Source organism: Orbicella franksi, chromosome 12 (genome assembly GCF_964199315.1).
Source record: "Orbicella franksi chromosome 12, jaOrbFran1.1, whole genome shotgun sequence".
Lineage (NCBI taxonomy): Eukaryota > Metazoa > Cnidaria > Anthozoa > Scleractinia > Merulinidae > Orbicella > Orbicella franksi.
The window spans coordinates 12,007,368-12,033,609 of NC_138156.1; the positions used below are offsets into that span (position 1 = coordinate 12,007,368).

At 39.2% G+C, this 26,242-nt stretch overlaps 2 protein-coding genes and 1 pseudogene across 2 annotated transcripts; 1 reads left to right on the plus strand and 2 right to left on the minus strand.

Moving 5' to 3' along the window:
- Positions 1 to 1,669: 1,669 nt before the first annotated feature.
- On the minus strand, positions 1,670 to 4,268 carry LOC145463843 (uncharacterized; annotated as a pseudogene).
- A 549-nt stretch (positions 4,269 to 4,817) lies between these two features.
- LOC145464426 (uncharacterized) lies at positions 4,818 to 10,309 on the plus strand. The gene is made up of 3 exons (XM_081448316.1): positions 4,818 to 5,277; positions 6,510 to 6,750; positions 7,155 to 10,309. The coding sequence occupies exons 1-3, from the start codon at positions 5,159 to 5,161 to the stop codon at positions 7,230 to 7,232; spliced, it is 438 nt and encodes a 145-aa protein (XP_081304442.1). The 5' UTR covers positions 4,818 to 5,158; the 3' UTR covers positions 7,233 to 10,309.
- Positions 10,310 to 15,643: 5,334 nt separating this feature from the next.
- On the minus strand, positions 15,644 to 24,333 carry LOC145464424 (uncharacterized). The gene is made up of 5 exons (XM_081448314.1): positions 24,300 to 24,333; positions 24,016 to 24,193; positions 21,478 to 21,550; positions 20,439 to 20,666; positions 15,644 to 19,938 (listed from the first exon to the last, which is right to left on the minus strand). Exons 2-5 carry the CDS (start codon positions 24,130 to 24,132, stop codon positions 18,998 to 19,000), a joined length of 1,359 nt encoding a protein of 452 aa, XP_081304440.1. The 5' UTR covers positions 24,133 to 24,193; positions 24,300 to 24,333; the 3' UTR covers positions 15,644 to 18,997.
- Positions 24,334 to 26,242: the final 1,909 nt, after the last annotated feature.

Consider the following 26,242-nt stretch of genomic DNA (forward strand, 5'->3'; position numbering starts at 1 on the left):
ACAACAGGAGGAGAGGAGAGAGCGATTTGTGGAGTGAAGCCCGGCCAGCGATCGATGGATTGGTCTGCCTTTCCCTTCTTTTAGGAGAGACAACGGTTTCGAATAACTTCACCAAGCGGCGTCAGAATGGCTTCAAAATCGGTGCAAGAGACAAGTACGCGACACTGAAGTAAGAAAACTTTATTTCAAATTAGATAGTTTTTTATACAATTTTTTTTTTTTTTTAACGATCGGTGACTTTCCCATACAATTCTCTATATACACAAGCTACCCCGTACACCACGTATGCAGTGTCGAATTTTGAGCTTGGGAGCCCGTGCATAAATTACAAAGCTCTACACGACCTTTCCACAGCGGACATTTATATGATCGGATCAAAATCATATCGACCCAAGTCAAAGATTTTTCAAGTAGACTTCTTTCGAGACGAAAATGTGGCAACGTAAGTACAAAATGCTTCTGTTTATTTTTATCGTTGAGTCGTGTTCCTGGAGACTTATCAAGGGTTGTATCCTTATTTAAAATGAAAATGGGTTGATAATTTAGAAAAATTACACCAGAACTTGGTATTATGCGGATAAAATGAAACTGGAAATAGTTTTTAGTAAAAAGCATTAAATCACATCTGTCGTTGAGAGTTCTTTAATCCATCTCATTTTAATGTAAACCTTTCTCTCAACAAGTTATGTATTTTTTGTTTTCTCTCAGGACTTCGAGTATCTTTTGAAGTGGAAAGGGTGGGCCATGTAATCTTGCACCTGGGAACCATCTTTTCATCTCCCAAAAGAGCTTATAAGGTGACAGGTTTTATATATTTTGTTATTTAATTTTTTTTTCTAATTTATTGCTTTATTAGGGGTTAACTGAAGTGCAGTGTTTTTCTGATGTGTTGTCTGAATCCCTTGTAGACTTAACGACAAGCCACCAAAACCATCAGAAAGTCAGATTGCCTCAGCATCAGATGGCTTTTATCTGGCTGTCAAGTCTCTTTTAAAATCGAATGCTGTGAAAGCACAGCACACTTGTGCGTTTGCCATGAAGCATGATATGTACTGTTATTTTTTTAACAACAAGGGAACAGGGTTAAGTGATTCCAAATATGTCATGCTCAACTTAAAAGATTTGACCAAGCTGTCAAGCCCATATCATTGGTGATATATTCGGGATGGTAATGGCCAAGGTAAGGCCATAGGTTTTCCTTTCAAGATGAAAACTCACCTTGGAAGCGGCTCATCAAAGCATTTCGTTGTGGTACAGGCGGGAAAACTTACAGAAGCACCAAGAATGCTCCTTGAGATGGTATCCCATGATTAATTCAAAAGCATGCTGTAAAGAACTTTTACCGAACTAACTTTTAAATATAATGATTTAATATGAACCCAGCAAAAGCTTTGATATTCTCCAGACATAATATGCATGTGAATTGATAAGGTTCAAAGAGTATAGTTTTATACATTTGAATATTGAAAGAGAGTTTTACATGCTGTATTATAGAAATGTGTTTGTACATAAAACTTGAATATTTATGCAAACTGGTTTGCCCTTGTTTTTCTTTTACTCCAAGTTATCATAAGTTATGATAGTAAACATAAGCACCAAGGCAAATAACGGTAAAATTCAAGCCAATTGCAGATTTCATTTACACTGTATAATGTTGCTCATTCACTTGTGGCCTTTCCTTTACTGCAGAAGAGATAGAAGCTGTGTTTTGGTCATTTTTGGTCACTTTTGGCTTCAGTCCTCTTGCATGGATTTCATTCCGCAGCTTCTTGACTGTCAGCTTTGATCCAAGATGGCACTTGAGCTGCTTGTAGTTTCAGATCCATTTTTCTTGTCACTCACTTTTGGCCGAGGCCTTTTCTGCCGAGTTTCACTGATTTCAGTTTCACAGTAGTTAGTTTTTCGTTTTGTTGTGTTTTCTTTTTTCTCTTTCCTGACTGCGCAAAGCATATTGTCGTGCTTCCAGCTGCAACACATCTCGTGTGGCATTCCATTTGTTTGTTTTATTTTTGAAAATACAGTCTTTTTGCATCGTCGTTGTTCTTTTCCACTCCTTGTCCAGTAAACATTTTTAGAGACCCATGATCAGAGACAAATTTCGGAATATGGTAGGGTATGGAGTGCATGTATGGGGTGATACGAGCTTCCTCATAACCTTGTCGTATTCCACCGAGTGAGCAATACAGTTCGATCCATTGTTTACCATTTTCAAATATTTGGTTTCCTGTTGTTTCATTGATTTCTGATGCTGTGATGCAATGGTACAAGTCACAAATTAAAAGGTTGTCCATACTTTTATGACTGTCTCTTTGGTTTCAGGAAACAGAATATCACTTGATTCAAGTTGAAGAGGCAGCTTGTTCATCAACTTCTTTTTGTTTGACCCCACCAAACTTGTCCAATCATACACGTCATTTCCCTTACCGTCCGCATTTTTTTCCACACATTAAATGTAATTCCTGTGCCATTTATATCCTTAACAAGTTTCTTTAAGTAAAGACCTTTCTCTTCTCCCCTTCTTTTGGTAAAGTCTGCTTTGCTGTCTCTCTCCATGACTTCTGTTATCAAATTTTCCATGAGTTGGTCAGTCACCCGAAGCATGAGATGCAGTTTATCAAGTATCACATGATCTAGGGCTGTATTAATGTGGGGTTTCCTTTTACAAGAATACTTGCATTGTGACTGTGGTAGGGAAGGCATTTCCTGTCTTTCCAAAAGGGGTGCGAGCAATACGGGCAGTGAATGTTATAATAGTCCTTAGGTTTGGACATCAAACCTCTCTAACTTGTGTATTTTACACCAAAGGCAAGCATAATCTGAGGTAGCACCACTTGAGCCCACAACAATTAAAAGAACTCTATGATCTCCACCCAGAAAAAATCCAGAGCATATTTTTTTACCCACAGGGGAAGAGGAGCCGAGGCCGTCCCAGAAACAGCTGGAGGAGGACGGTAGATGACGAGGCGAGCAAAGCAGGCTACACCTGGTGGCAGCTTGAAAGGATAGCCCAAAACAGACCAAGATGGCGAGCAATGGTTTCCGTGGACTTATGCTCCACTGGGAGCGAAAGGGTTTAATGATGATGATGATGATATTTTTTTCCATCAACCTCAATTGAATTCTGTCTAATCATGTTGTTGATTTCTTCAATTCGTTTTTTTGTGAATCTCGTACTGTTTAGTAGTTTTCAGGTCCATTAACCTCTGCTATTGTTCTGTTTCCTTTTGATGACATGGTATTTTCTTCACTGTGAAGAAGGCAAAATGATAGTATTAAGAAATTAGTGGTCCTGGACATCCTTGCCCTGCATCCAACGGCACTGTGCTCCTGGAAAAATACCCGTCACACTTTCAATGATACATTTTGTTCACGTCTGACCTCAACTGTTTGATAAAATATGACCTTGGCATGTCCTCGAAAGCAGCTGTAAGCTCCTGATAAAACTCGTCGCTTACTTAAAAATTTTCTAACAGGAAAATAATTTGCTCAATTTGTGAGCTCTCTTTATCAGTCAGTTCAACTGTGTTTTCTTCTGACTCCTCTTCCCCAACCCTATTTGAGGTTGCTGGGTGTAAGGGCCAATTTCCAATTCCCTCGGTTTCAATAGGTAAGATTCACTCTAGTCCACTGACTTTAATTCGACTAACACTCCAATAAGACGCTCCTGTTTGCTTGTACATAATTCCATCAATCGTCCGCGTCTTTATCCGTCTTATCCGTCTTTACTTCGAGTGAATCGCATACACAGCTATAACGTTTGCCGACGTTCGCCATTACATGCACACTCGAAAAGATCACGTAACTTAAACGCGGGAACTAAACGGCGGGAAAAATACATGAACAATACAGGGAACCCAGCAATACTGGGTTCTGGTAATCAAAGGAATAGCTGTCATTTGGTTAAGCATCTTTAAACTACAGACAGGTAACTTCAAGTCCAAATGATTTGGCAAACCATAATGCACATTCCGCTCTCTCTTTAGGTAGTTTGAGTCTTCTTTTCCTTGGTTTTTGACCATCCTCCCCAACCTTTTTACTCTGGCAAGTTAATCCTGACTGGTCAAAATATTCTCTCAATTCCTTTCCTACAACTTCCAGCTCAATGATTTCTCCCTCTTTCCTTCTTAGCACAATTCCTCATTCCATTTATCAGTCTTTGCTTTTCTGCTTCTAAGTCATGATATTTTATCTTCCAGTCTGAAAGTTCATTTCCTAGTGAGGTGAAGCTCCCTTTCGACTCCCTGAACAGAAACTAGTTCAGAATGTAGGCGGATACTCAAAGTGAGAAATTTTGAATTGAGCTGTTCCTTCTTTCTCCCTTTTGTTTGCCTATATTTACTGGCAACAACTCCTGCTTCTCTCTCTAGGCTGCGTTGAATACGAAAACCTGTCTCTCGACTTACCCTAAATCATGCTCCAGGAACTGTAGAATTGAGAAAGTCAATACAGTCACGTCTCTCTTGGACATTTTCATGCCATATCTTTAGTAAGGCATATGGTATTTTGGCAGCAACAGCAATTTGAAGTCTGGCATGATATTCCCTGTTGCCCCCGTTGCATCAGATACGACAAAGGTGGATCTGTGACATTGATGTCCCATTCATATGATTTCTGCATGTACTGTGAGAGGACATCTGACATTTTGATTGTGTTTTGTGTTTCTTATCTAATGGCAAAAATGCAAGTCAGATATAAATTTCAGTGTTAAATGGTCTTTCAGAGCTTTTAATTTTACTAATTTGAGTATGTTGATTCTTGACCATTCTTGCACGACATTTGAGCAAGTTGTACATTCTGTGTCCCTATACATGAAGTCCCTACTTAAAAAAGCCAGGTTACAAAGGATTGTTTTGAAATTTTCCAAAATGGTGGAAAGAGACGCACAATACAGGCGCATATCGGCTAACTTTCTCGTGAATTTAAACCGAAAAAATATGTACTTTTGTACTGCTGAGGAACTGAATTTCTACACAAGGAAAACAGTGAAATACGCCTAAAGAAACTGCGACAACAGGAGAAGGTTTTGCGAGATCGTGGAAGCACGATTCCTTTCTAGGAGGCTTAACATCGTACATTTCAAGGGAGGATGTTTTGGACAAATACAGGATATTGGAATGAAGGATAGAACACAAAACAGTCCCATTACGCGGCGGTATAAATGCACTTGGAACTTCAATGGAGGTCTGGTCGTTTCTTTCATTGGCATTTTGGTATCGATATCTGCCAAATACTCTGGAAAATAATACGAGATCGGGGAAATAACCATAGCACCTCCAGGTATGTTAATTTTTTATTTTAATCAGCGCTACATTTTCTTCTAAGGTTTCAGTCATTTTTAAATGCCATGTTCCTACGCAATAAGTCCGCTGCGGCGGCCATTTTGTTCATCATTTCTGGTAAGTCCACTTTTGCAGTGGGAAGATTTTAATTTTGATCTCAAACCCTCGTTAACTTGTAATCATATTTTAGAATTTTATACGTTTTTGTAATTATTAGGTTTCTTATTTTTTATTTTGTAACTCTTAATTAACCGCAGGTCCACATCAGCTTATGCTGCCTATATACCGACCTGCGTAAACAAATAAATGATGTATGTATGTATGTATGTGTGTGTGTGTGTGTGTGTGTGTGTGTGTGTGTGTGTGTATGTATGTATGTGTGTGTATTAGTGGGGCTGAGGGAAGCAGCAGAAACAATGGCCCCTGGCTTGTGTTTTACAACACCACCTTCTTCTAACAAACTTTTAGTCTACAATGTTTCTGATTACCCCCAAAATATCATTATATTCTGGTTAAAAATGTTTTGCAACTGACTTTCAGCTGTATCAAAGGACATTTTTAATGGAGCTATTAAATGTCACAATAAATTGTCCGTCTTTGCAGTAGATAGAACAAAAACTGAATCAAACCAGTCCTGTTCCATATGTACCATACCTGCAAATTTAATTTAACTGTCTGTAACTGTAACTAGAGCTCCAGTTTGTGAACTGTCACTTTAAATACATTTATGCAAGTTTAATCTCCACTGCTGTGTCAAGGCCGGTCTTCATTTTGTCCCAAGACCAGACAGGGACCTAAATTTAAAATTTATTGATGCAGCCGTTCTGGATTGGCTAGGAAATGTCATCTGATGCCGACCACACGACTCTGATGACTCCAACAGTTAATGGAATTTGCTCATTAGCCATTCTCTTAGTTGTAATTTTCTGACCTGTTTAGCCTTGCACTTTCTTCTGAAAGAACCATATACTTTGTTATTACAATGGTTTCCAGTTGAGTAGGGCTGCTTGACTATGGTTTGCATGTAGTAGGTATTTAGGAGTCACAGCTTTGGTATCTGTTATTAAACTTGGACATCTTCGTTATTTGCCACATGTTTTGCTAGCATGCTTTTCGTTCACTCACTTCTGTTGCAAGATAAGTGTTAAGCTTTCTTAATTGTCTTTCTGGATGAATAAGGTCTGAAGTATTCCTTGTGGATGTGGTTTATTTGTGTTGATTCAAAATTAGATTCCCGCACTCAAGTCTACCGACTATTTTACATGCTGTCATCATGCTACACTACCACAGCTGTATATGGCAAGACCATGGTTTTGATCCTTCATATCTTACCAGTTGCCACAATTCGGTTTATTGGCTTCAACTTGTGATACTACCCCATGTCCAACAACTCCTTCATAGTGAGAGAGATATTTTATGCAGTCAGCTAGACTCAGGGCTCATGGACTCATGGCTCATGGACTCATGGAAGGTAAGATCTATGATCAATCCTTTTCTCAGAATTTGTTCTATGTTTTCTAAATATTTCGTTGGTAAGGTATATCAAAGCCGATCTCCATGAACCAATTCACAATCAAGGACTCCTTCATTTTTGTAGACTGGGTGAAGTCACATATACATAACAATGAAAATATGTGCTCTTTTGACGTGTGCTCCTTGTTTACCAATGTCCCATTAGACGAGACAATACAAATTTGTCTTACCAAATTATACTCTCTTCCTGATCCTCCTACATTACCACGATCAGTCCTCAAAGGTTTGCTTGAGTTTGCAACGAAGAAAAGCCACTTCATATTGGATGGTCAATATCGATGGTGTCGCGATGGGGTCTCCATCAGGACCTGTCTTAGCTAACATTTTGAGTGTCATTTTCAGGAGAGCTGGTTGGCTAATAATGAGCCCCCCTCAGTCTGGTTTAGATACTTGGATGACACTCTCCATATTCGACAGTAAAGACACCGCTTCCAGATTTCTACATTTTCTTAACAGCAGACTTCTCAACATCAAATTCACCACGGAACTTGAAGAGAACCGAGAGATTCCATTCTTGGATGTCTGTATCAAGCGTGATCACAACACAATTTCAACTACTGTACACCACAAAAAGACTTTCACCGGTCTCTACACCAAGTGGGACTCCTTTACTCCCAGAAAGTATAAGATCAATCTAATCCGAACACTTACCTATCGTTACTTACGCATCAGTTCAAAGTCCACTTTATTGCAGTCGACTCTATCTGATCTGAAGAATTCCTTGCTTCAAAATGGTTATCCGATAGGCATAATTAACTATAACGTTAATGATGTATTGACCAAACATAAGGACAGGCCTTCAGAACATACTCTCACAGTTCCCAAGAAAGATGTAATTCTTGTTTTACCTTATTTAGGTTTCCATAGTGATGCTCTTACACGCCAATTAAAATCTTGTGCCAATAGGTTTTATCGTTTCATCATCCTCAGGGTTATTTTTCAGAACACTTGCAAAGTCTTTCTTTTTCCTTACAAAGATCGTTTCAACCGCTCACAGAAATCAAAGATTGTCTACAAAGCCAGTTTCTCTTGGCTGGGACTGTGATGCTTTCTATATTGGTAAAACCAAAAGAAGATTGCATGACAGAAAGACGGAGCACTTCAAAGCTCTCACTAAACTTGGTCACGCTTCCGCTGTTGCTGATCATTCAACTTCTACTGCTCAGAACATTAAATGGGACTTCGAGATCCTAACAAGTAGGCAATGTGATTTATAGTGTAAAATCCAGGACACATTGTTAATACGGGACTTAAAACTCGCCCTAAATGAAAACGTCGGTAGTGAAAAACTCTTTCTTTATTAATTCACACCGGATGTAGTTTCTTTTGTTCATTGTTGTCTAGCTAGTTACCAATAACCCGCTTTAATTTTAGTCTTTTTAAATTCTGTCATATTTTGTAACCGTCACTTCTGAAGATGTGTGTTGTAACATGCAAAACGTCAAGTTGAATATACCATGCGTAATCTATTTGTTATGTTTGTTACCGCTGTATGTTTTCTCTTTCTCCTGAAATTGAAATGGCCGAAAAACAAGAATTTTTATGATATCAAAACCTGATCAGGAATGTATTCACTATTCCTGGAGCGCGAATATAATAAAAGCTGCATAGTTACAAGTGCCCCTCCAAGGGTAATTCTGTTGCCTGGCCGTTTTGATGTAAAAATAAATATCGATTTTGAATATTTCTTTCTGAGAGTCTGAAATCCAGAGAAGCTGTCTTAAAAGTTAACGGATTTGGATTTTAGAGGCCAAGAGATATGGTTCTCGAAAGGCGTGTAAAGGTTTGAAAACGGGTGAGGGAAAAGAAATGGTCACGATTTGGCAAACCTTGGAGGGGGCATCCTCCCAACAGGAATTCCCAGGGGTCCTCCGTTGATCGTAGAAAGACCTGGATCAAACCCACTCTGATGTGAAGAATCGACGACAGTTCACTACAGCTGCTTGCGCGAGAGATACAAGACCGGGAGTCAAATGTAGAACTGCTCTAGGAGGAGTTAAACGACAAGTAAAGAAAAAATGAAGGGAAATTATATCGACTCACCATATTTCGTCGTTGTGAACAAAATTACAGGCTTTCACTTTTCCTCTCCCTCCAAACATGTTTCCTTTCTATTACTAGCCAAGAACAATTATCTCCTATAATGACGTCAAACTGTTTGCGCGCAAATTTACGACTGTTGCGCGCGCATAACCCAAGAGTATACGTAATTCGGCAGAATTACGGGAAACACTTTGCTTGGTAAGATAAATAATCAAAGGGCTCTTCTGGAGCAACTCGTGAATGTGGCGGACGAATTACATTACGACTTTCCCTTGAAAAATGCGAATGCATTCGCCGAGCGATTCCCCGACCCCAGTGGAGTGTTTGCTCAAAGTTAATGAACAAAAACCGTCCAGCGTCTAAACAGATCCATAAATAGGTAACTTGACCTGAAAAACAAGTCATTTGGTGAGAACTGAATGAGTCATTTCCAGCTGAAAACAGCAGCAGCTTTAAGGTCGTAATGCCGTTGGCAGATGCTCGATGTACCAATCATTCGAGCCCACGGTGGTCGTCAATCAATTAACGGTCAAAAGCTTCCGAAACACGAACTATCTACCAACGTGAGTTGATTAACGTTGTCCTGCATGAGCGTTTTGGTAGGTGGAAAACCTTTCATGTTTTCCATTTGTAAATACGCATTGGAAAAAATAGAAATATAAAAGGAATTCCATTATATAACAAAACAGAAGCGCTACAAAGGCAGGTCTATTAAATTTTCCCTCTGTACTTCCTGTTTGAGGTGTCTGTAGGCAGATCGCTGGTTTTCTCTCTCTTTGCGCCGATAGTCCTTGGTATTCTTCAGTAGGCTGATGTTGTGGGTTTATGTGGATTTAGTTTCATGCTCGATCACGGTTGCACTCAAACTCTGGCGTCCGTTTCTACATGGTCAACGCATCATGTTGCAATGCGACAGTGAGAGTAGTGTTTTCGCTACTGCCTCTGGCAGTTCTTGTGTTAAAGGCAACTCCGGCTTGCGCGAAATAAGGTTCCTTACTGCCTTTAACGACATTAATGTTCCAGCCAAACGCATCCCTGGTCTTCACAACGCAATCGCGGAGCATGTCAGCCGGTGGTATCTATCTATCTTCAACATTGCAAACATACCGAGGACACCGTCACTGTTCACCTTCCGTGCTCGCGTAAGTTGTTCGACTTTCAGATCGCCGTCAATATTCTTTCTTTCTTTTCTTTGAGGCCTCCCAGAGATCCGCGTCTGGCAGCACCATACTCTCAGCTTCAGTGCCTCGTTACACGGATGCAAGCACAAACCTACGGCCCAGGGACGATGCGCAACTTACGCTTCCAGTGGAATTTACGACACCTTCTTCCTTGTTCCCCTTCCAGCTTTGCCATCAACTATCTCCATGCTGTCCGTCCCGACTTCAGTAATAAAAAACGTCCAAGTAGAGCTCTTCAATATCTTGTGGAAAAAAAAAAAAAGACAAAATAAAGAGATTGGTTATGTATCAACCCATTGCGGAAGGAGATCTTAACTTTGTTAATTTTCCTGCCGTAGTCAAATCTTTACGCTTAGCTTGGATAAGCTGAGTAATTCCCGAGAATCAGGGAAAGCAATCCCAAATCATTATCTCTCCACACATGGCGGGTTACAGTTTCTTCTCAAAATGTAACTATGATGCTGCCTGTATAAACAATAATGTACTGTACCTACCTTCTATCGGGAGCTTTCACAGAATTTTCAAGAGTTCAAGAACAAGACTGAAATATTTTCGTACGGCAACTTCCTCCTTCGGAATAATGAGGCGATAACCATCGAGAAAAGGGTGCTATTTTGGAAATCTTGGTTTAATAAGAAAGTCTTTTTTGCTCAAGATATCCTAAATGCTGATGGGAATTTCTTAACTTTCAAAGAATTTCAAAACAAGTTTAGTGTTAAAACAAATTATCTTCATTACTTTCAACTCATGGCTGCCATCCCTTCCGATTTGAAAAAGAAAGCCAGATCAGCTGAAGTACCTTCACATGAGCAGCTACTAAATTCAACTACAGTATCCTTGCTTCCTGAAAGTACACCCGTAGATCTAGCAAACATGCGCTGTAAACATAGTTATAAAATTCTTAACAAGGGCCAACCGGCATCAAAACCTGGAAAATCAACTTTGCCGATGACTTTACAGAATGGAAAGACAAATTTTCATTTATATATCATTCAACAAGAGATAACAAACTAAGGCAGTTCTCATTCAAGCTGTTACATTGAATTCTAGTAACCAAAAAAGAACTCTTCAAATTTCGATTAGCCGATGATAACACATGTTTTTTCTGTCCTAATCCAGACTCTATGGAACATACTTTTATAGGCTGCGTTGTGACTCAGTCCTTTTACTTTATAATATGGTTTAACGGTGTAAATAACACTGATATTAGTCTTTCAAATAAACAAATAACCTTCGATGATATACCCGCTCTTCAGCAATTAAATGATTACCCAAGACGCAGACTGCACTTATTCGTTATTTTACTAAAACAATATACTTACGCTTGCAAATACTTTGAGAAGAAACCAACCCTAAAGGAATTTCAAAGTAAACTTTTATTGTAGTGGCAACTTGAGAAATGTGCTCTTCTGTAAATTCTTGTTCTATTTATATTTTATGTCAAAAATAATAGCCTTTGAAAAAAGAGGGAGTAGTTACTTATATGTAAATAGATGCACCAGTCATGCAGCAGCAACCAAAAGCTATAAAAATTTTCTTCGGTACAGTTTTGTCGTCCTTGTTCAGTCTGTCCCCTTTCGTTTTGTTTGTTTTTTACCTCGTTTTTTGTTTCTTTCGTGAAGTTAATATTATCATAGTTAATTAACTGGTACTGTAATGAGTTGATTTTCTTTTCTTTTAGTTGCTGTTAACAATGTAATCGATGTAAGAAGTGTGAACTGTAAAATATTGTATTGTAGCGAGTTTTTTTTTGTGTGTGTTGCATTAAAAATTAAAAAATAAACAATAAAAAACAAAAACAAAAACAAAAACAAAGAAAATAAAAAAGTGAAAAAAAAAATGAAAAAAATTCAATTATCTCCGCCTATGCCGTCTTCTTATCTCAACGAGCAACCTCCTTCCATTGTTGAAATTTTGAGTCAGAATGGTATACGCCCGCTGCACCTTTATCACGGCTATTTACATTTACAGTCGAACCCCTTGCCGGGACTGGAGTAAATGGTCCTCATAATCGAGAGTCCAGGAAATCGAAAATATGAAAATTAATGAGACAAAATAAAACTGGATTAACTAGGAAATTGGAAGTTTATGCGATGTGGTAGTGATTGCAAAAACTTTGGTCTGAAAACGTTCCCTCTTTGAAAGGAAACCAACCTGTTACATATAACCATAGCCTAACCCTAAGTAAAACATAATTCATAACGATAGTTTCTAGGAATCTTCATCATGCTGTGTTAGTATTCATGAAAAATCTAGGACCGGAGGAAATAATCGAGGCTCGACTATATCAGTCTCCAAGTCACGCTCACCACGAAAGGTCTTAAACGAGTCCAGGACACCTCTTCGTCTCATCAAGTGCTCCCTATCTCTTTAGAAGTAGACTCCGGGCACGCCAAAGTTTGTGAACTCAAGCTCGTTGGAGCATAGCACATGCACACCAGGCATGCTGTACCACGGATAGGTCCAATTCTTGATTAAATCACTCCCCGGATAGATAAGGTGATTTTCCTGGTCTGTGATGAGACCACGTTCAAATGATTCCCTGTAGACGGCGTTTCTGTGGTACATTTGTGGACTCTTAATAATATTTTGTTTCGCTAGGAGCGATGTCGCTCCGAGGTCCAAAATGTGACGCAAATATGAATTAGATTAAGAAAAAAAAGTAGAAATATTAAGATACACCATATTTAATCAGGACTTTGTAACCACTTAATCCCGTATCACGCAATAACCCCTTCTACCCCACCCCCCTTTTGCAGAAGAGGACAAACATTGGAAAATTGGGAAAATGTCAAATCAACCAGTGAGTGCTTTCCTGCTAACATACGAGAGGTATAGAATGTCTTTGGAAAACGTCATTCATATTCAAAGAAACCCTTCAAAATCTCCCGATTTCGAATTGTTTACCCCCTCGGAAATCACATGGCTTTCTTACATTATAATACGAAAACCATCATGGAGGTTACAATGCAAACGTTTAAGCTTGGTTCTTTACCGTAACAAAAAGGGTCGCAGGAAATGTAAGCCAAAGGAAACAAACTGTCGAGATGTAACGTTGATTTAGCAGGAGATGTTCTCGGAAAGGCGATTGCGTGACACAAGCGTAAGTTAATAATTGAAAACATATGGTGTATTTGACGAAGAGACAGTTTTGGGATCAGTCTGCATTTTGTACCCAGTCTGCTGTCTGCAATCTGCATTTTATGCCAAGTCTGCATTTTATATCCAGTCTGCAGTCTGCAAGCTCCATTTTACGCCAAGTCTGCATTTTATACCCAGTCTGCAGTCTGCAATCTGCAGTCTGCAGTCCACATTTTATACTGACCGTCTACCTTCTATTTGACGCTGCCTTGATACCGGTTCCTCTGAGTCTGCGACGACACTGCGACCATGAATATACACAGCGAAGGCCAGGTACAAAGCTTCGTGAATACATAATAACGGTAGCAAACTACCCATCGGCAATTTTCAGCAACTGCACAGTCCTCGCTATTTCAACGGCATCATGAATCAGATGCAGTAAGCTTAATCAATCCAAGAAGTGAAAGAATTGATTGATTTCCTCCACATAATTTTTATCCAGAGATATTTTTCTTTGAGAAGATGAGACGATCTTGAATATTTTCCAAGTAGTTCGACTGAAGTTTGCATGTGGCGTGTTTCAAATAGCCAATCAGAATGTGTGTTTTGTGTATTTCCCATAAGGAGAATTTTGGATTCAATCATTACAGACATTCTTATTGGCTAGTTCAAATCATGCCACATTCAAATTAAAAAAGCTGAGACTTCCGTACACTGAAATTTGAAATCTTCTTCGCTTCTAATGTGGTAATTTGCATAATTTTTATTAGAAGGGTTTGTTGAAAATTTTGTTTACGGTCATTGACCGACATTGTAGCCTGAATCTGTTCGTTATACTTCGCGAAAAAAATCTCAGTACAAATGTCTATAGAAAAACGTTTTTGCTGTCAGAGTGAGTCAAATCCAAGAGGAGATTTCATGGTTCAAAGTCGGCGAAAATCCAATACATTTGCCGTATTTCTAGCCGCGTTTGACCCCAAACCAAGATGGCGCCAGAAACTGTGGAAAGTTCTGTTCCGTAGCCATTAAAAAATTGGTTCCTACTTTTTGCTGTGCGTCTATCGAGCCCCAAAAGAATGCACATGAGAAGTTTGGAGAGGACTCCAGAGCTGCGCCTCGAACAAGTCCATGCTTCTCTTGTGCTCTCCAAACTCCCCGTGCATCCATAACTCGATAGACACACGCTAAGCATGAAGCAATAGCTGGTTGCAAGCAGTCTCTATAGACACAGATAACAATGGTGAAATGTACAAATGCTGGTGGGCGAACAAAAGGAGGTAATGGAAGATCTATTGTTTACGTCCACCAGCATGACGTGAAAACCACCTATTGTTAATTCAGTTGTTCATATTTATAGCCAGACTAGATTGTGTGCTTTGAGGCAGAAAAAAGAAATTATTTGGGCGCTTTTGTAGATTGTACTTGAACTTTTAGCCATTTTTTTCTCTGAACCCGGCTTTAAACAACTTATCCGGAATTATATATTCCTTTCATGGTCTTTGACTCCCTTAAACAGAACTTAGTTGCCAATTCGTAAGAAAAAAAAAATTGTTCATTTCTCTCCATACAGCTGAGGGAAGGATAACCCCAGATGGATTATAATATAAGAAGCCACGAACTCAATGAGAACCAAAACGCGAGAAAACAATGGCCTTGAGTCAGGAGAATGGCTCTGCGCGTTTGTTGTTGTTTTTTTTTTTTGCACTATGGTACGTTTCTTTCCATCCTCCGCAAAACAATACGACGACGCCAACGGAACTCAAAAATTACATTCGCGTTTTCTGAATAAATTCGCGATAATTGCTACTCATTTGGTTTGTGTAATGTGGGCGACCTATCCCGGAGCTGAAAAACGTCCTCGTTTCTGTCGTCGTCGTCGTTGCTTAAGGTCCCTAATGACGTGAAACGACCAAATTCAAGTTTTTGCGGAAAACGTAGCCACACGATGATACATTTCCCATTCTCTCTCTCTAAACTTCATAGTTGGGTAATCATTTCACATGTTGAACGAGTTGGAATAATCCCCAGGAAGTACTGTATTACATGAACACGAATTGCGTTGTAGTAGCCCTTGCTTGAGTTCCAATCAGCAGTGCTCAGTCGTTATGGTTGGACATGCAAGGTCTATGAACGAATGCCGATCACGCTTTCGATCATGACATAAGTAAACAAAATTGAACTTTGGTTATGTTGAACGACTGAGAACTTTGAGTTATCCGGTGCTTCAAAGGGGTTAGGAATCTTTACTTCCAGCGTTTTCATTGTTTTGAAATTTTGCATTTTCAAGAAAAAATGTTTCTTCGAGAGTTTTCTAGTCTTCGCGTGAATCCTTTTATAAACTATCTGTTGTTCACGGCTAATTGTCTTGCTCGAAACTACTTGTTGCCTGAAGTAGAAGGACATACCGCGCTAGCACTTGCGCAGACATTCAATGCAATCCGGCAGTTTAAGTGAGTTACCACTGATTTGACTTTTGTCTTCAACTCACCTAGCAACGAAAGTACCTTTAATGTTTGTATATTTCAATCTTTAAAAGGAATTTGATCTTTGAATTTTCGCTTCAGATCTATTTTGCATGTGCTTTTGTGTATTGAACTAAAGTTAATATAGATAACGATCGAGACCAATATCGCTCGGGTGAGCACCAGAATTAAGAATTAAGAATGATCCGTCAGTGATTACTGACCGTCATTTATTACGGTACTGACAGGTAGAATACCTTAACTTCATGAAAGCAATGTACCATAATTCCATGAAAACACCAGCGGGGTTTCTCTTTTTGTTTAATAAGTTTTTTTCCTTTTCTATTTTGTTTACGCAGCAGGGTCAATTCTTTCGGTCAGCTTCATCTATTTTGGGTATAGAAGGCATCTCCGAGATTCAATAGATGTGAAGCCTGAAGAATTTGTTTGTCAAAGCAATCAGTTTTGCTTCATCAGTTGCCGAGAACTCGGACAAAGTACTACAACGGCCTGGTTGACCACACGGTTTGTTGCTAGACGTATAATGATTTGATTTGTGTTATTGCAAAGGGCACTTGCAGGCGTAAAGGAGTGTGAACAAAATTATCTGTCTATCTATCTGAAAGACCAAAAAAAAAAAAACTATCAAGAGAAATATCGGATAAACTTCTGCAACTAGGCACATTAAAAGAAGGACAATACAGCTCCTTAAAAGAAACAAAGGGAATCGAGCCAACCACGGACACCCACTGTTAAGCTAGAAGCTTCATCTGTCTTATAAATCCCAATTTCCACACATTTACACAAAAAATACCTCGATTAAATGGAACCCTCCTTTGAGCGGTTACGAATACCTTAAAGTTGACTGCAACCATCATTTCCTTTGTTAAAAAGCTGTATTAAACGGACACGAGAGAATGGATGAGTGTTTTATGTCCACTTTCGATCGATCAAAAAAATTTGCAAGCAAAACAGCTATCACATCTTTGTGGATACCTCTACAACAGGATATATACTCTGGTGGATCGTAATTTATAACGTGATCAAATAAAATGCGTGACCTCAGCGACATAAGAGCTGTTACATTCAGTGACAAACGGACAAAATATGTCTTAGTGAAGACATGTAGTTAGGAAACTAGCAACACCCCTTCTTCATCAAGTCAGTTCTCAGTCAGTTACATGAAAATGTACAACTCCGCGCGGGAAAGTATTGTCATAGGCTAGCGATAAACCCATTTGATTGGAGTGAGGAGCCAATTAACAGTCGGTGAAAATGATATTTTCAATCGTTGCACACATCCTAATAAAGGAAATTATCAAAACACGCAAGGGCTTGATCTCACGTTGAAGGAAATGGTTTTGGACCCTTAATAAGACGAATCTCAAAGGAATCTGTTTCCAATCAACATCCACCCTCTGTAAATGTGTCCGCTTCATACAAGTTTGACTATACGAATATCATTCCACAACACGACTGCCAGCGGAGGCAAAGAAAGATGCAGTTATCAAAAAGAGAGATGGATCTTAAAAAGTAACGCGTCTTTCCACAAACTTGTGCAGGCGAAGGGCAGGTCTGACGAAGTTTATGACTACAGTTTTAAAATATAGTATCAAGTTTTGAGTAACTCTTGTGATTTTCATGTCTCTCAACCAATTTCGTGGGACAGTGCTTACCGTAGTCCTTTTCGTTGCTGTCCCAGTTACAACTTTAGCAGCCTCATATTGCACGTGTTCGACTGGTGATCGCTCTCAATTTCCGTACTATCCCATAGTTTATACCTCAGTGTCTCTTCCTCTCTCCACATAGATGTCTCAAGGTTACTCTTTATTTGTTGATCTACGAGATTTCAGGCTGAACTCCACTCCCGAAAAAATGAGCTTTCGCTGAAAAGAGACACTGGTATTAACTCAATCAACTGTTTGACTAGTTTTTCTCTGCGGTTCCTTTATTTTCACTCCTCGGTGTCACTGACAAATGTTCTACCGCACAACTTGAATAAAAGTTAAATATTGTATTCCGTGATATACCTATTACGTAATATACCTAACCCTAACCCTATGAACAATTATATATCCAGAAAACATTTGGTTACCGTAGAAATGTATTACTCCGATCGTGCAACTGTTGTAAAAGCAAAACCAAATTGATTATTTTAGCTAAACAATGACGAGACACCTACAGAATCAAGTGAATCATTCAGTGCGTTCTAGTAAGTCACATTTTCCAATTCCATTTCGACCTGGAAACGGCGGATGAAAGAGCCACTCTGTGGAAGCCACTGGAATTCATATTTCATTTTTTACTTGTGTTTCTAATTGGGTGAGAAAGTTGCGTCAGATTTTTTGGCCAACACTAAATGATTTTGAAATTGATTTCGACACTCAATTGAAAACTGCTCTATTCTTATTAAGAAATAGTTCTTACAAGGCTCACATCAATAATCAATAAGGAATTGAAGGATCGTAAACTGGAGAAACAAAAAAACTACTTTGCTAAAAACTTGATGCCATCATGGGGCCTCGAGATATTGTTTTCGTAATTAATAAAGGCCTTCAACAAAGAAGTTTTGTACCACCAAAACCCAATTAAAAATAAAATATATAACATATGATTTAAAGCGTACTTAAAAGCCGTGGAAACCAGTTTAAAATCGAAATGAAATTGCACAATTACTCAAATTATTATACAATGGGCTCTTAATCCCTATTCTGTGAATTGCAGATTATTCTGGTAATTTTGTCACCTGTCGAGCCTGGTTACACAGCTGCAAGGGTAATTTGTCACCTGTCGAGCGCGGTCGCATAGCCACTGCTTCACACGCGAGATGCATCCTCGATTTACTTCTTCGTCGGAGCGCGTAATTGAAAAATGTGTTATTTTTATCAATGTATAATTAAAGAATTATTGAATTCGGTTTTTCGTGATATCCAGAATGACCAAAAGCGAGGTAAGTGCTATCAGCCCTTCGGCTGATAACACTTACCTCGCCCTTGGTCATTCTTAATATCACGAAAAACCTCATCCGATAATTGTTTAAAATGCGCCTTTATGACTGGATAGGACAGTACAGCCTTACAACATGTTGAATCCCAAGTTGTTTATAGAGAGAAATTGCAGTTGCTATTGAATAGTTACTTATACCCAACAAAACTACCCTTTCTTGGTCAATACTAGGTTTAGTAAGGTGCGAGATTCCGCCAGAGTGAGATCTATGCTCTCAAATTGTAGCTGTGTTGTTGTTACGCTTTAAAAGAAGTAACAAACGTACAGACAGTTTCCTGTTTGGAGTGTGTTTCTGTAAAGCTCAACGCAGGTTAAATATTGCACTGTTAACTTCGAAATGTTACAGAAGATATGTGTCCTCACTTTATAGCGCGAGTGTTTTTGCTAGTCTGTGCCTATTCGATTCATTTTTCTACAAAGCAGAAGTGTCTGCTTGATATCCTTTGTTGGAAAAGCCTCCATTAGCAGCTTCCATTTCTTTCGTTCCATTAACCTCCACATGTGCCAGCTCTGCATTGTTCCGTTCAATATTTTCCATCATTCTCTGGCCAGCATAGGCGATCAAGCCGAAGAAGGCGAATCCAAAGATTAATATGCCCACGGACATCCCAATTAGTGCTGGGCTGAGTGGGACGATAACGAAGGCGGTGAGAAGAGAGATTGTGTCCAAGATGTAGATTAAGGCAGCAAGAACTTGGCGATGGAAGTGAGTTCCAAGGATGGAGCCTAAAGGAGCCATGAACATCACAACTGGAGCAGTCACAATGATGTAGTTCCAGGCTTGAAGAGTGACAGATTCTTGGATGACCCGGCGCCAGAACAGGCCCACCAGAGAAGTCCATGCCATCATGACAACTGATGTTGGCGTGGCCGTCTTCTCAGTGACACGGAACAGGAGCGTCAAGACGCTGAAGCTGCAGATGTCCACTCCGCCCCCGACAACGGCAGTAAAGAGACCACCGATAAATCCACACATCAAGAGAACGAATATCTTCCAAGGCTTGATGTTAGGGATGGTCTTGTAAGTCTTGCGCTTGTGGTAGCGATTGAGAAGAAAGAGGGCGAAGGCAAATGAGAACCACACGCAGACGAAAATCATTTTCTTTACCTTTGCACTGACGTACGGATCCACAAACTCCAGCCCAAGTATGACTCCGAGGACACCTCCGGCGAAACAAAATACTATGGAGTGCATCTCTATCTGCACCCGCATCCAGAAGATGACAAAAGTTGCTGCTGACATACCGCAGGACTGCACCATAAGTGCCACATCGCGTGCCACTGATGGTGACACATCAAAAGCAAGGGTCAATACGGGAAAAGCAACTGCACCTCCACCTTCGCTGGTCATTCCTGTGAAGAAAAGTAAAAGTTACATTAGTGTATTACTTCAAAGACGTCGCATGTAACCTTTTAAAATAGTGATAAACGATCCCAGAAACTACCTTTTAAACAGTTTACTGAAATGTCCTCGTTTATTATCTTTATAACCGCTCCGTACAATGTCTAATGCTGCATAAAACTCGATTGGTTGTTTTTTAGAGGAGCAACAGCAATAAAGGGGGAGAAAGATTCATAAATGATATGCTGGCGAAAAGGAAAGGGTCTACCAGACATAACTAATGCTAACACACGATTCAAACAACTATGTCAGCAACGGAAAGCTGATGTTAACAAGTTTCAGGGTGTGGATAGTCATTTTGCTGGTCGCAGCTTACAGTTGAAAAAATTCATTCCCCATAGTTGCTATCTCGTTTGCCTGAAAACTTCTTTGCAACCGTGACTTCGCTAATTATGACCAGTGTTTTCTACGCATGCATGTTTCGGAGGTTATTTATAGAAATAGTCTTCACCTGCAACAGTACCGCCAAGAACCATTGTCAAGGTCATGTAGTATAAGTCAGGAAAGAGAGCAAACCAGTTGTACTTAATAGCGCAAGTCCACCAAACAATGTGACAGAGTCCCGACGCTATGGCAATACCAACGAAAAGACGGTACTTCACCATAAGCTTCCTGTGCCATGGTGCATCAGGTTCTAGTTCCTCGAGAGCCTTAATTTGGGTTTCAGTCACAGTCTGTCCTGAAAGGTAGAAAAGTTGGCATTAGACCGGCTTTATTATTACTATCAAGAAGTCAATGAAAACAATTGCAATAATCACAAATTCAACAGTATATAGCACATGAATCTCAGAATACATTTGCCAGAGTAAGAGGTCACTGATTCGAATCTTGGCGACGCCGTGAAATTTGTTAGTTTACTACGATGATCACCTCGTTTGATTTTATACCAACAATACAACATCATATCTTAGTTTCAGGTGATATAGTGCTAATATGCCCGAGAATTTTTTGTTAGATGCGCTTAAAATTTATGGTACGGAATACTTACTATGATTGGGATATGGTCACAAAAACAAAAAGGTCTAAGTTTCCACGAAAATGACTTTTACAGAGTAGGCTATGCGAGATGGGTAAAAGATCCGCAATATTTTCTTACAAATTAAAAGAGCGCTATAAAAGTTTTTGTTGAAGTACAACGTTGGCCGAAACACAGCGTGCTAAAATGAAAAATGTACGTGAATAAACTCTTTTTACTCCTCTGTTAAGAAGGCAGAGATATTTTCTTCGTTCAGTTCCTAATAACGATCTTTCGTCAATTATTTTGTTCTGATCATTGTTGTCCAGTGACAAGAGCACTTCGCAGGTAGCCACAAATGCTTCTGCTTCTTCGTTGTTAACGTATTTTGAAACTTAAGACTTGGCCTAAACATTCTGTTTTGAATCTCAGGTGGATTTGAGGGCAACTATGTAATAAGTAGAAAAGAACTACTTGAACGCATTCTGTGACATGGTAGCTACGGAGTCTTCTTTTTGACTGTTCAAATTCTTACCTTCCCAAAAATATTTCTTGAACCATTGCGCGGGAGTCCTTCGCCCTCGTCGAGGTGCTTCGCCAGACGCGTTCTGAAACAAGCAAAACCAAATTTCACTCTGTCGATATCTTATGCAGCTGCAAACCTGAACATCCTTTGTTGTTTATGTACTATGTATGTATAAATGTATGTCAAGAAAAGCATCTTTTGCAATTGCTCTCACACTGGGTTAGCCAACTGGATTTGCTACTAACTTTCTTCTTAAACGAAACTTATCACAGAGTATGCACTTGACTTCTAATTGCTTTCAATGCGCCAAATCTAAATATGCTCTTTCTAACAACACTCTGATGTGCCGTAATGTTCACAAGAAAATTAAGCTGCGAAAGAAGTCCTTGAATAGAAATACAGAGCATGTGATTCAAAGCAGCAGAAAAAGACTATCTAATCAGAAGGGGAATTAGTACATTACACGTACGAGTACCAACAAGTTAGCAGCGACTTTTTTGATGATATGATTCTAATAATGGACAAGAATCCCGAGCGCGTACACCAATGAGAGACATCAATATCCACATACTATTTCGGAACTAAAGAAGAAATTTTGTGAAGTTGATTCATGGTAAAAGACTTTAGTGGCTGATATACCCAAATGTTAGTGGCATATTTGTATTTAAGACCAACATAAAAGGATTGCGAAGAAAGTCCTAAACACCAATTCATCAGTTTAAAAGGAACGCGATTCAGAGAAGCAGATAATGACCACCGTTTCAACAAACACATCAATATTGAGTGTTTACCAAGGAGTTAACCGTTGTGAGGATTCCTGGAAGGCCTTATACACAGTCAACAGAATATCTCAGCCAAGTTTACTATTCAATATACATGCACACCATACATCGATCGCCAAGTTCACATAATAGTTTTGAGATTACACTCAAGCACTCCAGAGGAATACGTATATGTTGATGTACTAGAGATATTGTTTGACATTGAATTGCTGGACTAACTTAGTTCCGACATCTCATGTATCTTCAACTGGCAAGACACTTCAGTAAAGATGGTGAAAATGTTTCATCCCGAGACAACCAAGTAGCCGGTAGCTTTTTGACTTCTTTCAATAGTATCCATTCAGCAGTTGCAACCTGGAGCATATCTTGGGCAGATAAAGGATTTTCTACTCAAACTCGTGTTCACTTGGAAGTTTTTACCGGCAGAACATGTATTTTTGGCCATTTGTCATTTTTCCGGCACTGCTTCACTCGACTTTTAAACCAACTAATTAGAAATCGCATATTTTGTTATATTTAATGTTTGACTCAGCTTAAGACAAATTCGGTTGTTTCCTGGCAAGAAAAGATATATATTTTTTTTCATTTTTGTCGATACAGTTGAGACTAACCCAGATCGATTGTTCTCTCGGTATCCGTAGCAGCTGTCACTTTGAGCCGTCATGGTTGGGTAAAAAACGCTTGCGCACGCATGACTCAAAGTCCTTTTTTGTCTTTTCACGTGTTTTTGTCAGAATGTGAGGTTAACAAACAGGCTCTGATCACGTGTTTGACATAGGTAAATATAAACTGCACTTTGGTTATGTTTGGAGAAAAAATTTACGAAATGCGGTGCGTCGGAGGAATCAGTCAAGCGGTCCAACGTTATGTAATATTTCCGGACCTTTTTCATTTGAAAATGAAACTCTTTCTTCAAGTGTTTTCAGGGATTTGAATTCGGCGTTTTAAAGAAAAAAAATGTTTCTGACATTCTTTCAATCTACCTATGTATCGTTTCTTAAACTATTTCGGTGTTGTTCACGGCTATTTTCTTGTTCGAAACCGCTTGTCGAGAGCAGCTTAAGACAAATTCAGTTGTTTCCTAGCAAGAAAAGACTGTTTTTTCATTTTTGTCGATACAGCTGAGACTAACACAGATCGATTGTCCTCTCGGTATCCGTAGCAGCCGCCACTTTGAGCCGTCATGGTTGGGTAAAAAGCGCTTGCGTACTCATTACTGAAAGACCTTGCTTTTGTCTTTTCACGTGTTTTTGACAGAATGTGAGGTTAACAAACAGGCTCTGATCACGTGTTTGACAACCAAGCAACGCAGTAGTGATAAATGTGCTGTTTGTCGCCTCTTAAAAACTACTTCAAGGCATTCATTCGTGTTTTTGGCGAAATGTTAAAAAAAAACCAATTTCAAAAAAACTGTGCCCGAATTTCCTTGCAAATTGACATAAATTTGTATCATTGGCCTTAACAAAACGCAGGCAAACGGAAACCTTACAACTTGTATTGATACCATCTTATCCGCGGAGTAACAACGTCTTTTGTCTTTAAGATGCCTTAAGGTATAACTAATGAGTGCGCCGTGTGTTAAAGGCGCTTTTTTTTTTTGACGTTGCGTAGTAGTCCACCAATCTTCCAAAATTAAGTGGAAGCACTGAAATTTATCGAACAAATGTAGAAACGCACTGTTCAATTGAAGCGGCGCTCTTCAAAATGGATTCAAAAAAGTACAGTACATTAATTAAGTTATCACAAAACTAATCTCAAAACTTACTTCATTATTTGAGGCCTGGTTATGGTCTCGCGCAGGGCTGATAGTTGGAGAATGAGGAGGTCTCTGACGGTAACTCCCGTTCTGGACAGGCAAACTGACTGCAACTTCTCCGCTCATAGTTTTTCACTCTTGGGCCTAAATTAGCACTCTGCCTTAACAAGGAAGCTGCTATATCAGTCTAAAAAGAATGACAGAGTAAACAACATCAACACCAATACTAATCAAATGTAACTTTTTCCTTGGAGACTAACTAGAAGAATCAATAAAAGACTGCCAAAACTTACCAAATAAAGATACGACCGACTTGGAAGAAGGCTGCCCCGAAATGAGCTATACTTTTGAACGTACGCCGGATTTATAATAGGTTTTTGCATTAAGTATGAAGTCTTTTGTCAGTTGTCTATCGTGCACAGCATCTGCATAATTACGTAATCACTGCAGGGTTCGCCGGTCATGTGTTCATTCCAGTACACTTCACTTCAATGCAGGTTGTCTCATACTGTTACGAATTCTTTTATTGGCCTATTTAAAGAAAAATAAAAGCAAAACCAAGGAGAACTTAATCAGGGAGCAGTTTTAACGAGCAAAAGAAAGAGAAGTTGGGCATGCTAAAATTAGCCTCCTTGCCAGCAAACATCAGTCAGAGTTCACGTGAAGATTACCAGAGAGCCAATGAGGGCTAAGTTATTGTCTAATAAAAAACCAATCATAAGCTGCGAATGAAATCGCTCCATTGAAGCGATTAATGTTTTCGCGAGTTCTCAATTTATTCAAAATCCTTATTTTACGATGGATGTAATTCCTAATAAAATAATTGGAAACGTTTGTTTCCTCTGTAGTTCTTTTCTAATCCCTAATGCCAGAATACGAGTGGTCGGCAAGTAGGGGTTTAAAATTAATGGTCTATCAAAAACGACAATCCTCAAAAACTATTAACCGAGTCTCGAATTCTCGCAATTTAAAGTTAGAGTCTCGGAATCTAGAATTTTTTTCCATCTCGTAATCTCGAATTTTGAATTTTTGAGTCTCGATATCTGGAAAGTTGTCGAACGAAAAAAAGAACGACTTTAGAATTTGGTCCATGCACCAAATTTTGAATATTTAAGACTCTCAAATTGTCGAGCGAGAAAAGGAAGGTTCTGGTCTATTTCTGTTAATAGTAAAAGACAACGAACACAAGCATGAAGAATGACAACCTTATTTTTGGTATTATCGACTTATAAATTGTCCAACACTCAGAACCTCTCAGAGTATGGGGCTCAGAGTTTTTTTTAGGATAAGTCTAGGGCTCAAAAGTTATGGAAACAGTGAAGTCTCGGTCTTCGATTTTAAAACGAGGGTCTCGCAGTCTCGGATTTACCTTTCTATACCCCTGCAAGAGTTCCATAGATACCGAGCGTGATCGAAAATACCTTGGAAATAGATGAGATGGTCTTGGAAGTGTGTTTACTGTTTTCATCGAGCGACGCGTTCGTCTGTACAAAGTATTGCAAGCGCTTTGCTTGTTACTTCGGTTAGAAATAATTAAAGGGAACCTGCGATCAGTTTAAGAGAGAATGGTGTAATGACAACGAATTGAAGAAACTACGGCGAGATTCCACTGATCGAAACAGAGGTGGATATTATTGAGCAGATCCAACGTTTAACTCTCCAATAACGCAGAGCAGCAAAAACACTGACATTCTTCACCTTCCCTACCGCTCGCAAGATCATTCATAAATGAAATTTTTCATCTTCCGTACCGCTTGCAAAATCACTGATTACCGAAATTTGTCATCGTCTCTCTACGCTCGTTGGAACAGGATTCTGATGTCTGTTATTTTGTTTGGAAATGACTTTTCGCACTCCGATGGCAAGACAATTCGTCTTAGAATCTAATTTAGTGCATTTTCGACAGATATTAATTATTTTGTTTTGATGTACGGAGCTTTTTTTTTTTTTTTTTTTTTTTTTTTTTGTGCTTCACTAGTTCCGTAGCATCGCGGCACTGTCGCAATATTCTAGTATCACTTTAGCAATAGAAGCGATAAAATGATGGTCGACGTTTTTCACCATAGACTGATTTACTCAGTATATTGCAACTGTCTTGTTTTCTGATGAATTGCAAAGAGGTAGTGGATTAAGACTTCGCTACCTTGGAGACGCGTTGTATATGTCAACTGCCAAAAAGAATTTGATCGTAAAGTGGACTATTCTTGAGAATGACCCTTTAATGGTTACGTTATGA

Coding starts and splice junctions, on each gene's coding strand:
- LOC145464424 (XM_081448314.1), bottom strand. CDS start 24,132: ATGAGCGGAGAAGTTGCAGTCAGTTTGCCTGTCCAGAACGGGAGTTAC. Junction 21,551..24,015: donor ACCAGGCCTCAAATAATGAA/GTAAGTTTTGAG, acceptor TGCTTGTTTCAG/AACGCGTCTGGCGAAGCACC. Junction 19,939..20,438: donor TCTTGGCGGTACTGTTGCAG/GTGAAGACTATT, acceptor TTTTCTTCACAG/GAATGACCAGCGAAGGTGGA.
- LOC145464426 (XM_081448316.1), top strand. CDS start 5,159: ATGCACTTGGAACTTCAATGGAGGTCTGGTCGTTTCTTTCATTGGCAT. Junction 5,278..6,509: donor AATAACCATAGCACCTCCAG/GTATGTTAATTT, acceptor ATTCAAAATTAG/ATTCCCGCACTCAAGTCTAC. Junction 6,751..7,154: donor GGCTCATGGACTCATGGAAG/GTAAGATCTATG, acceptor TGTCATTTTCAG/GAGAGCTGGTTGGCTAATAA.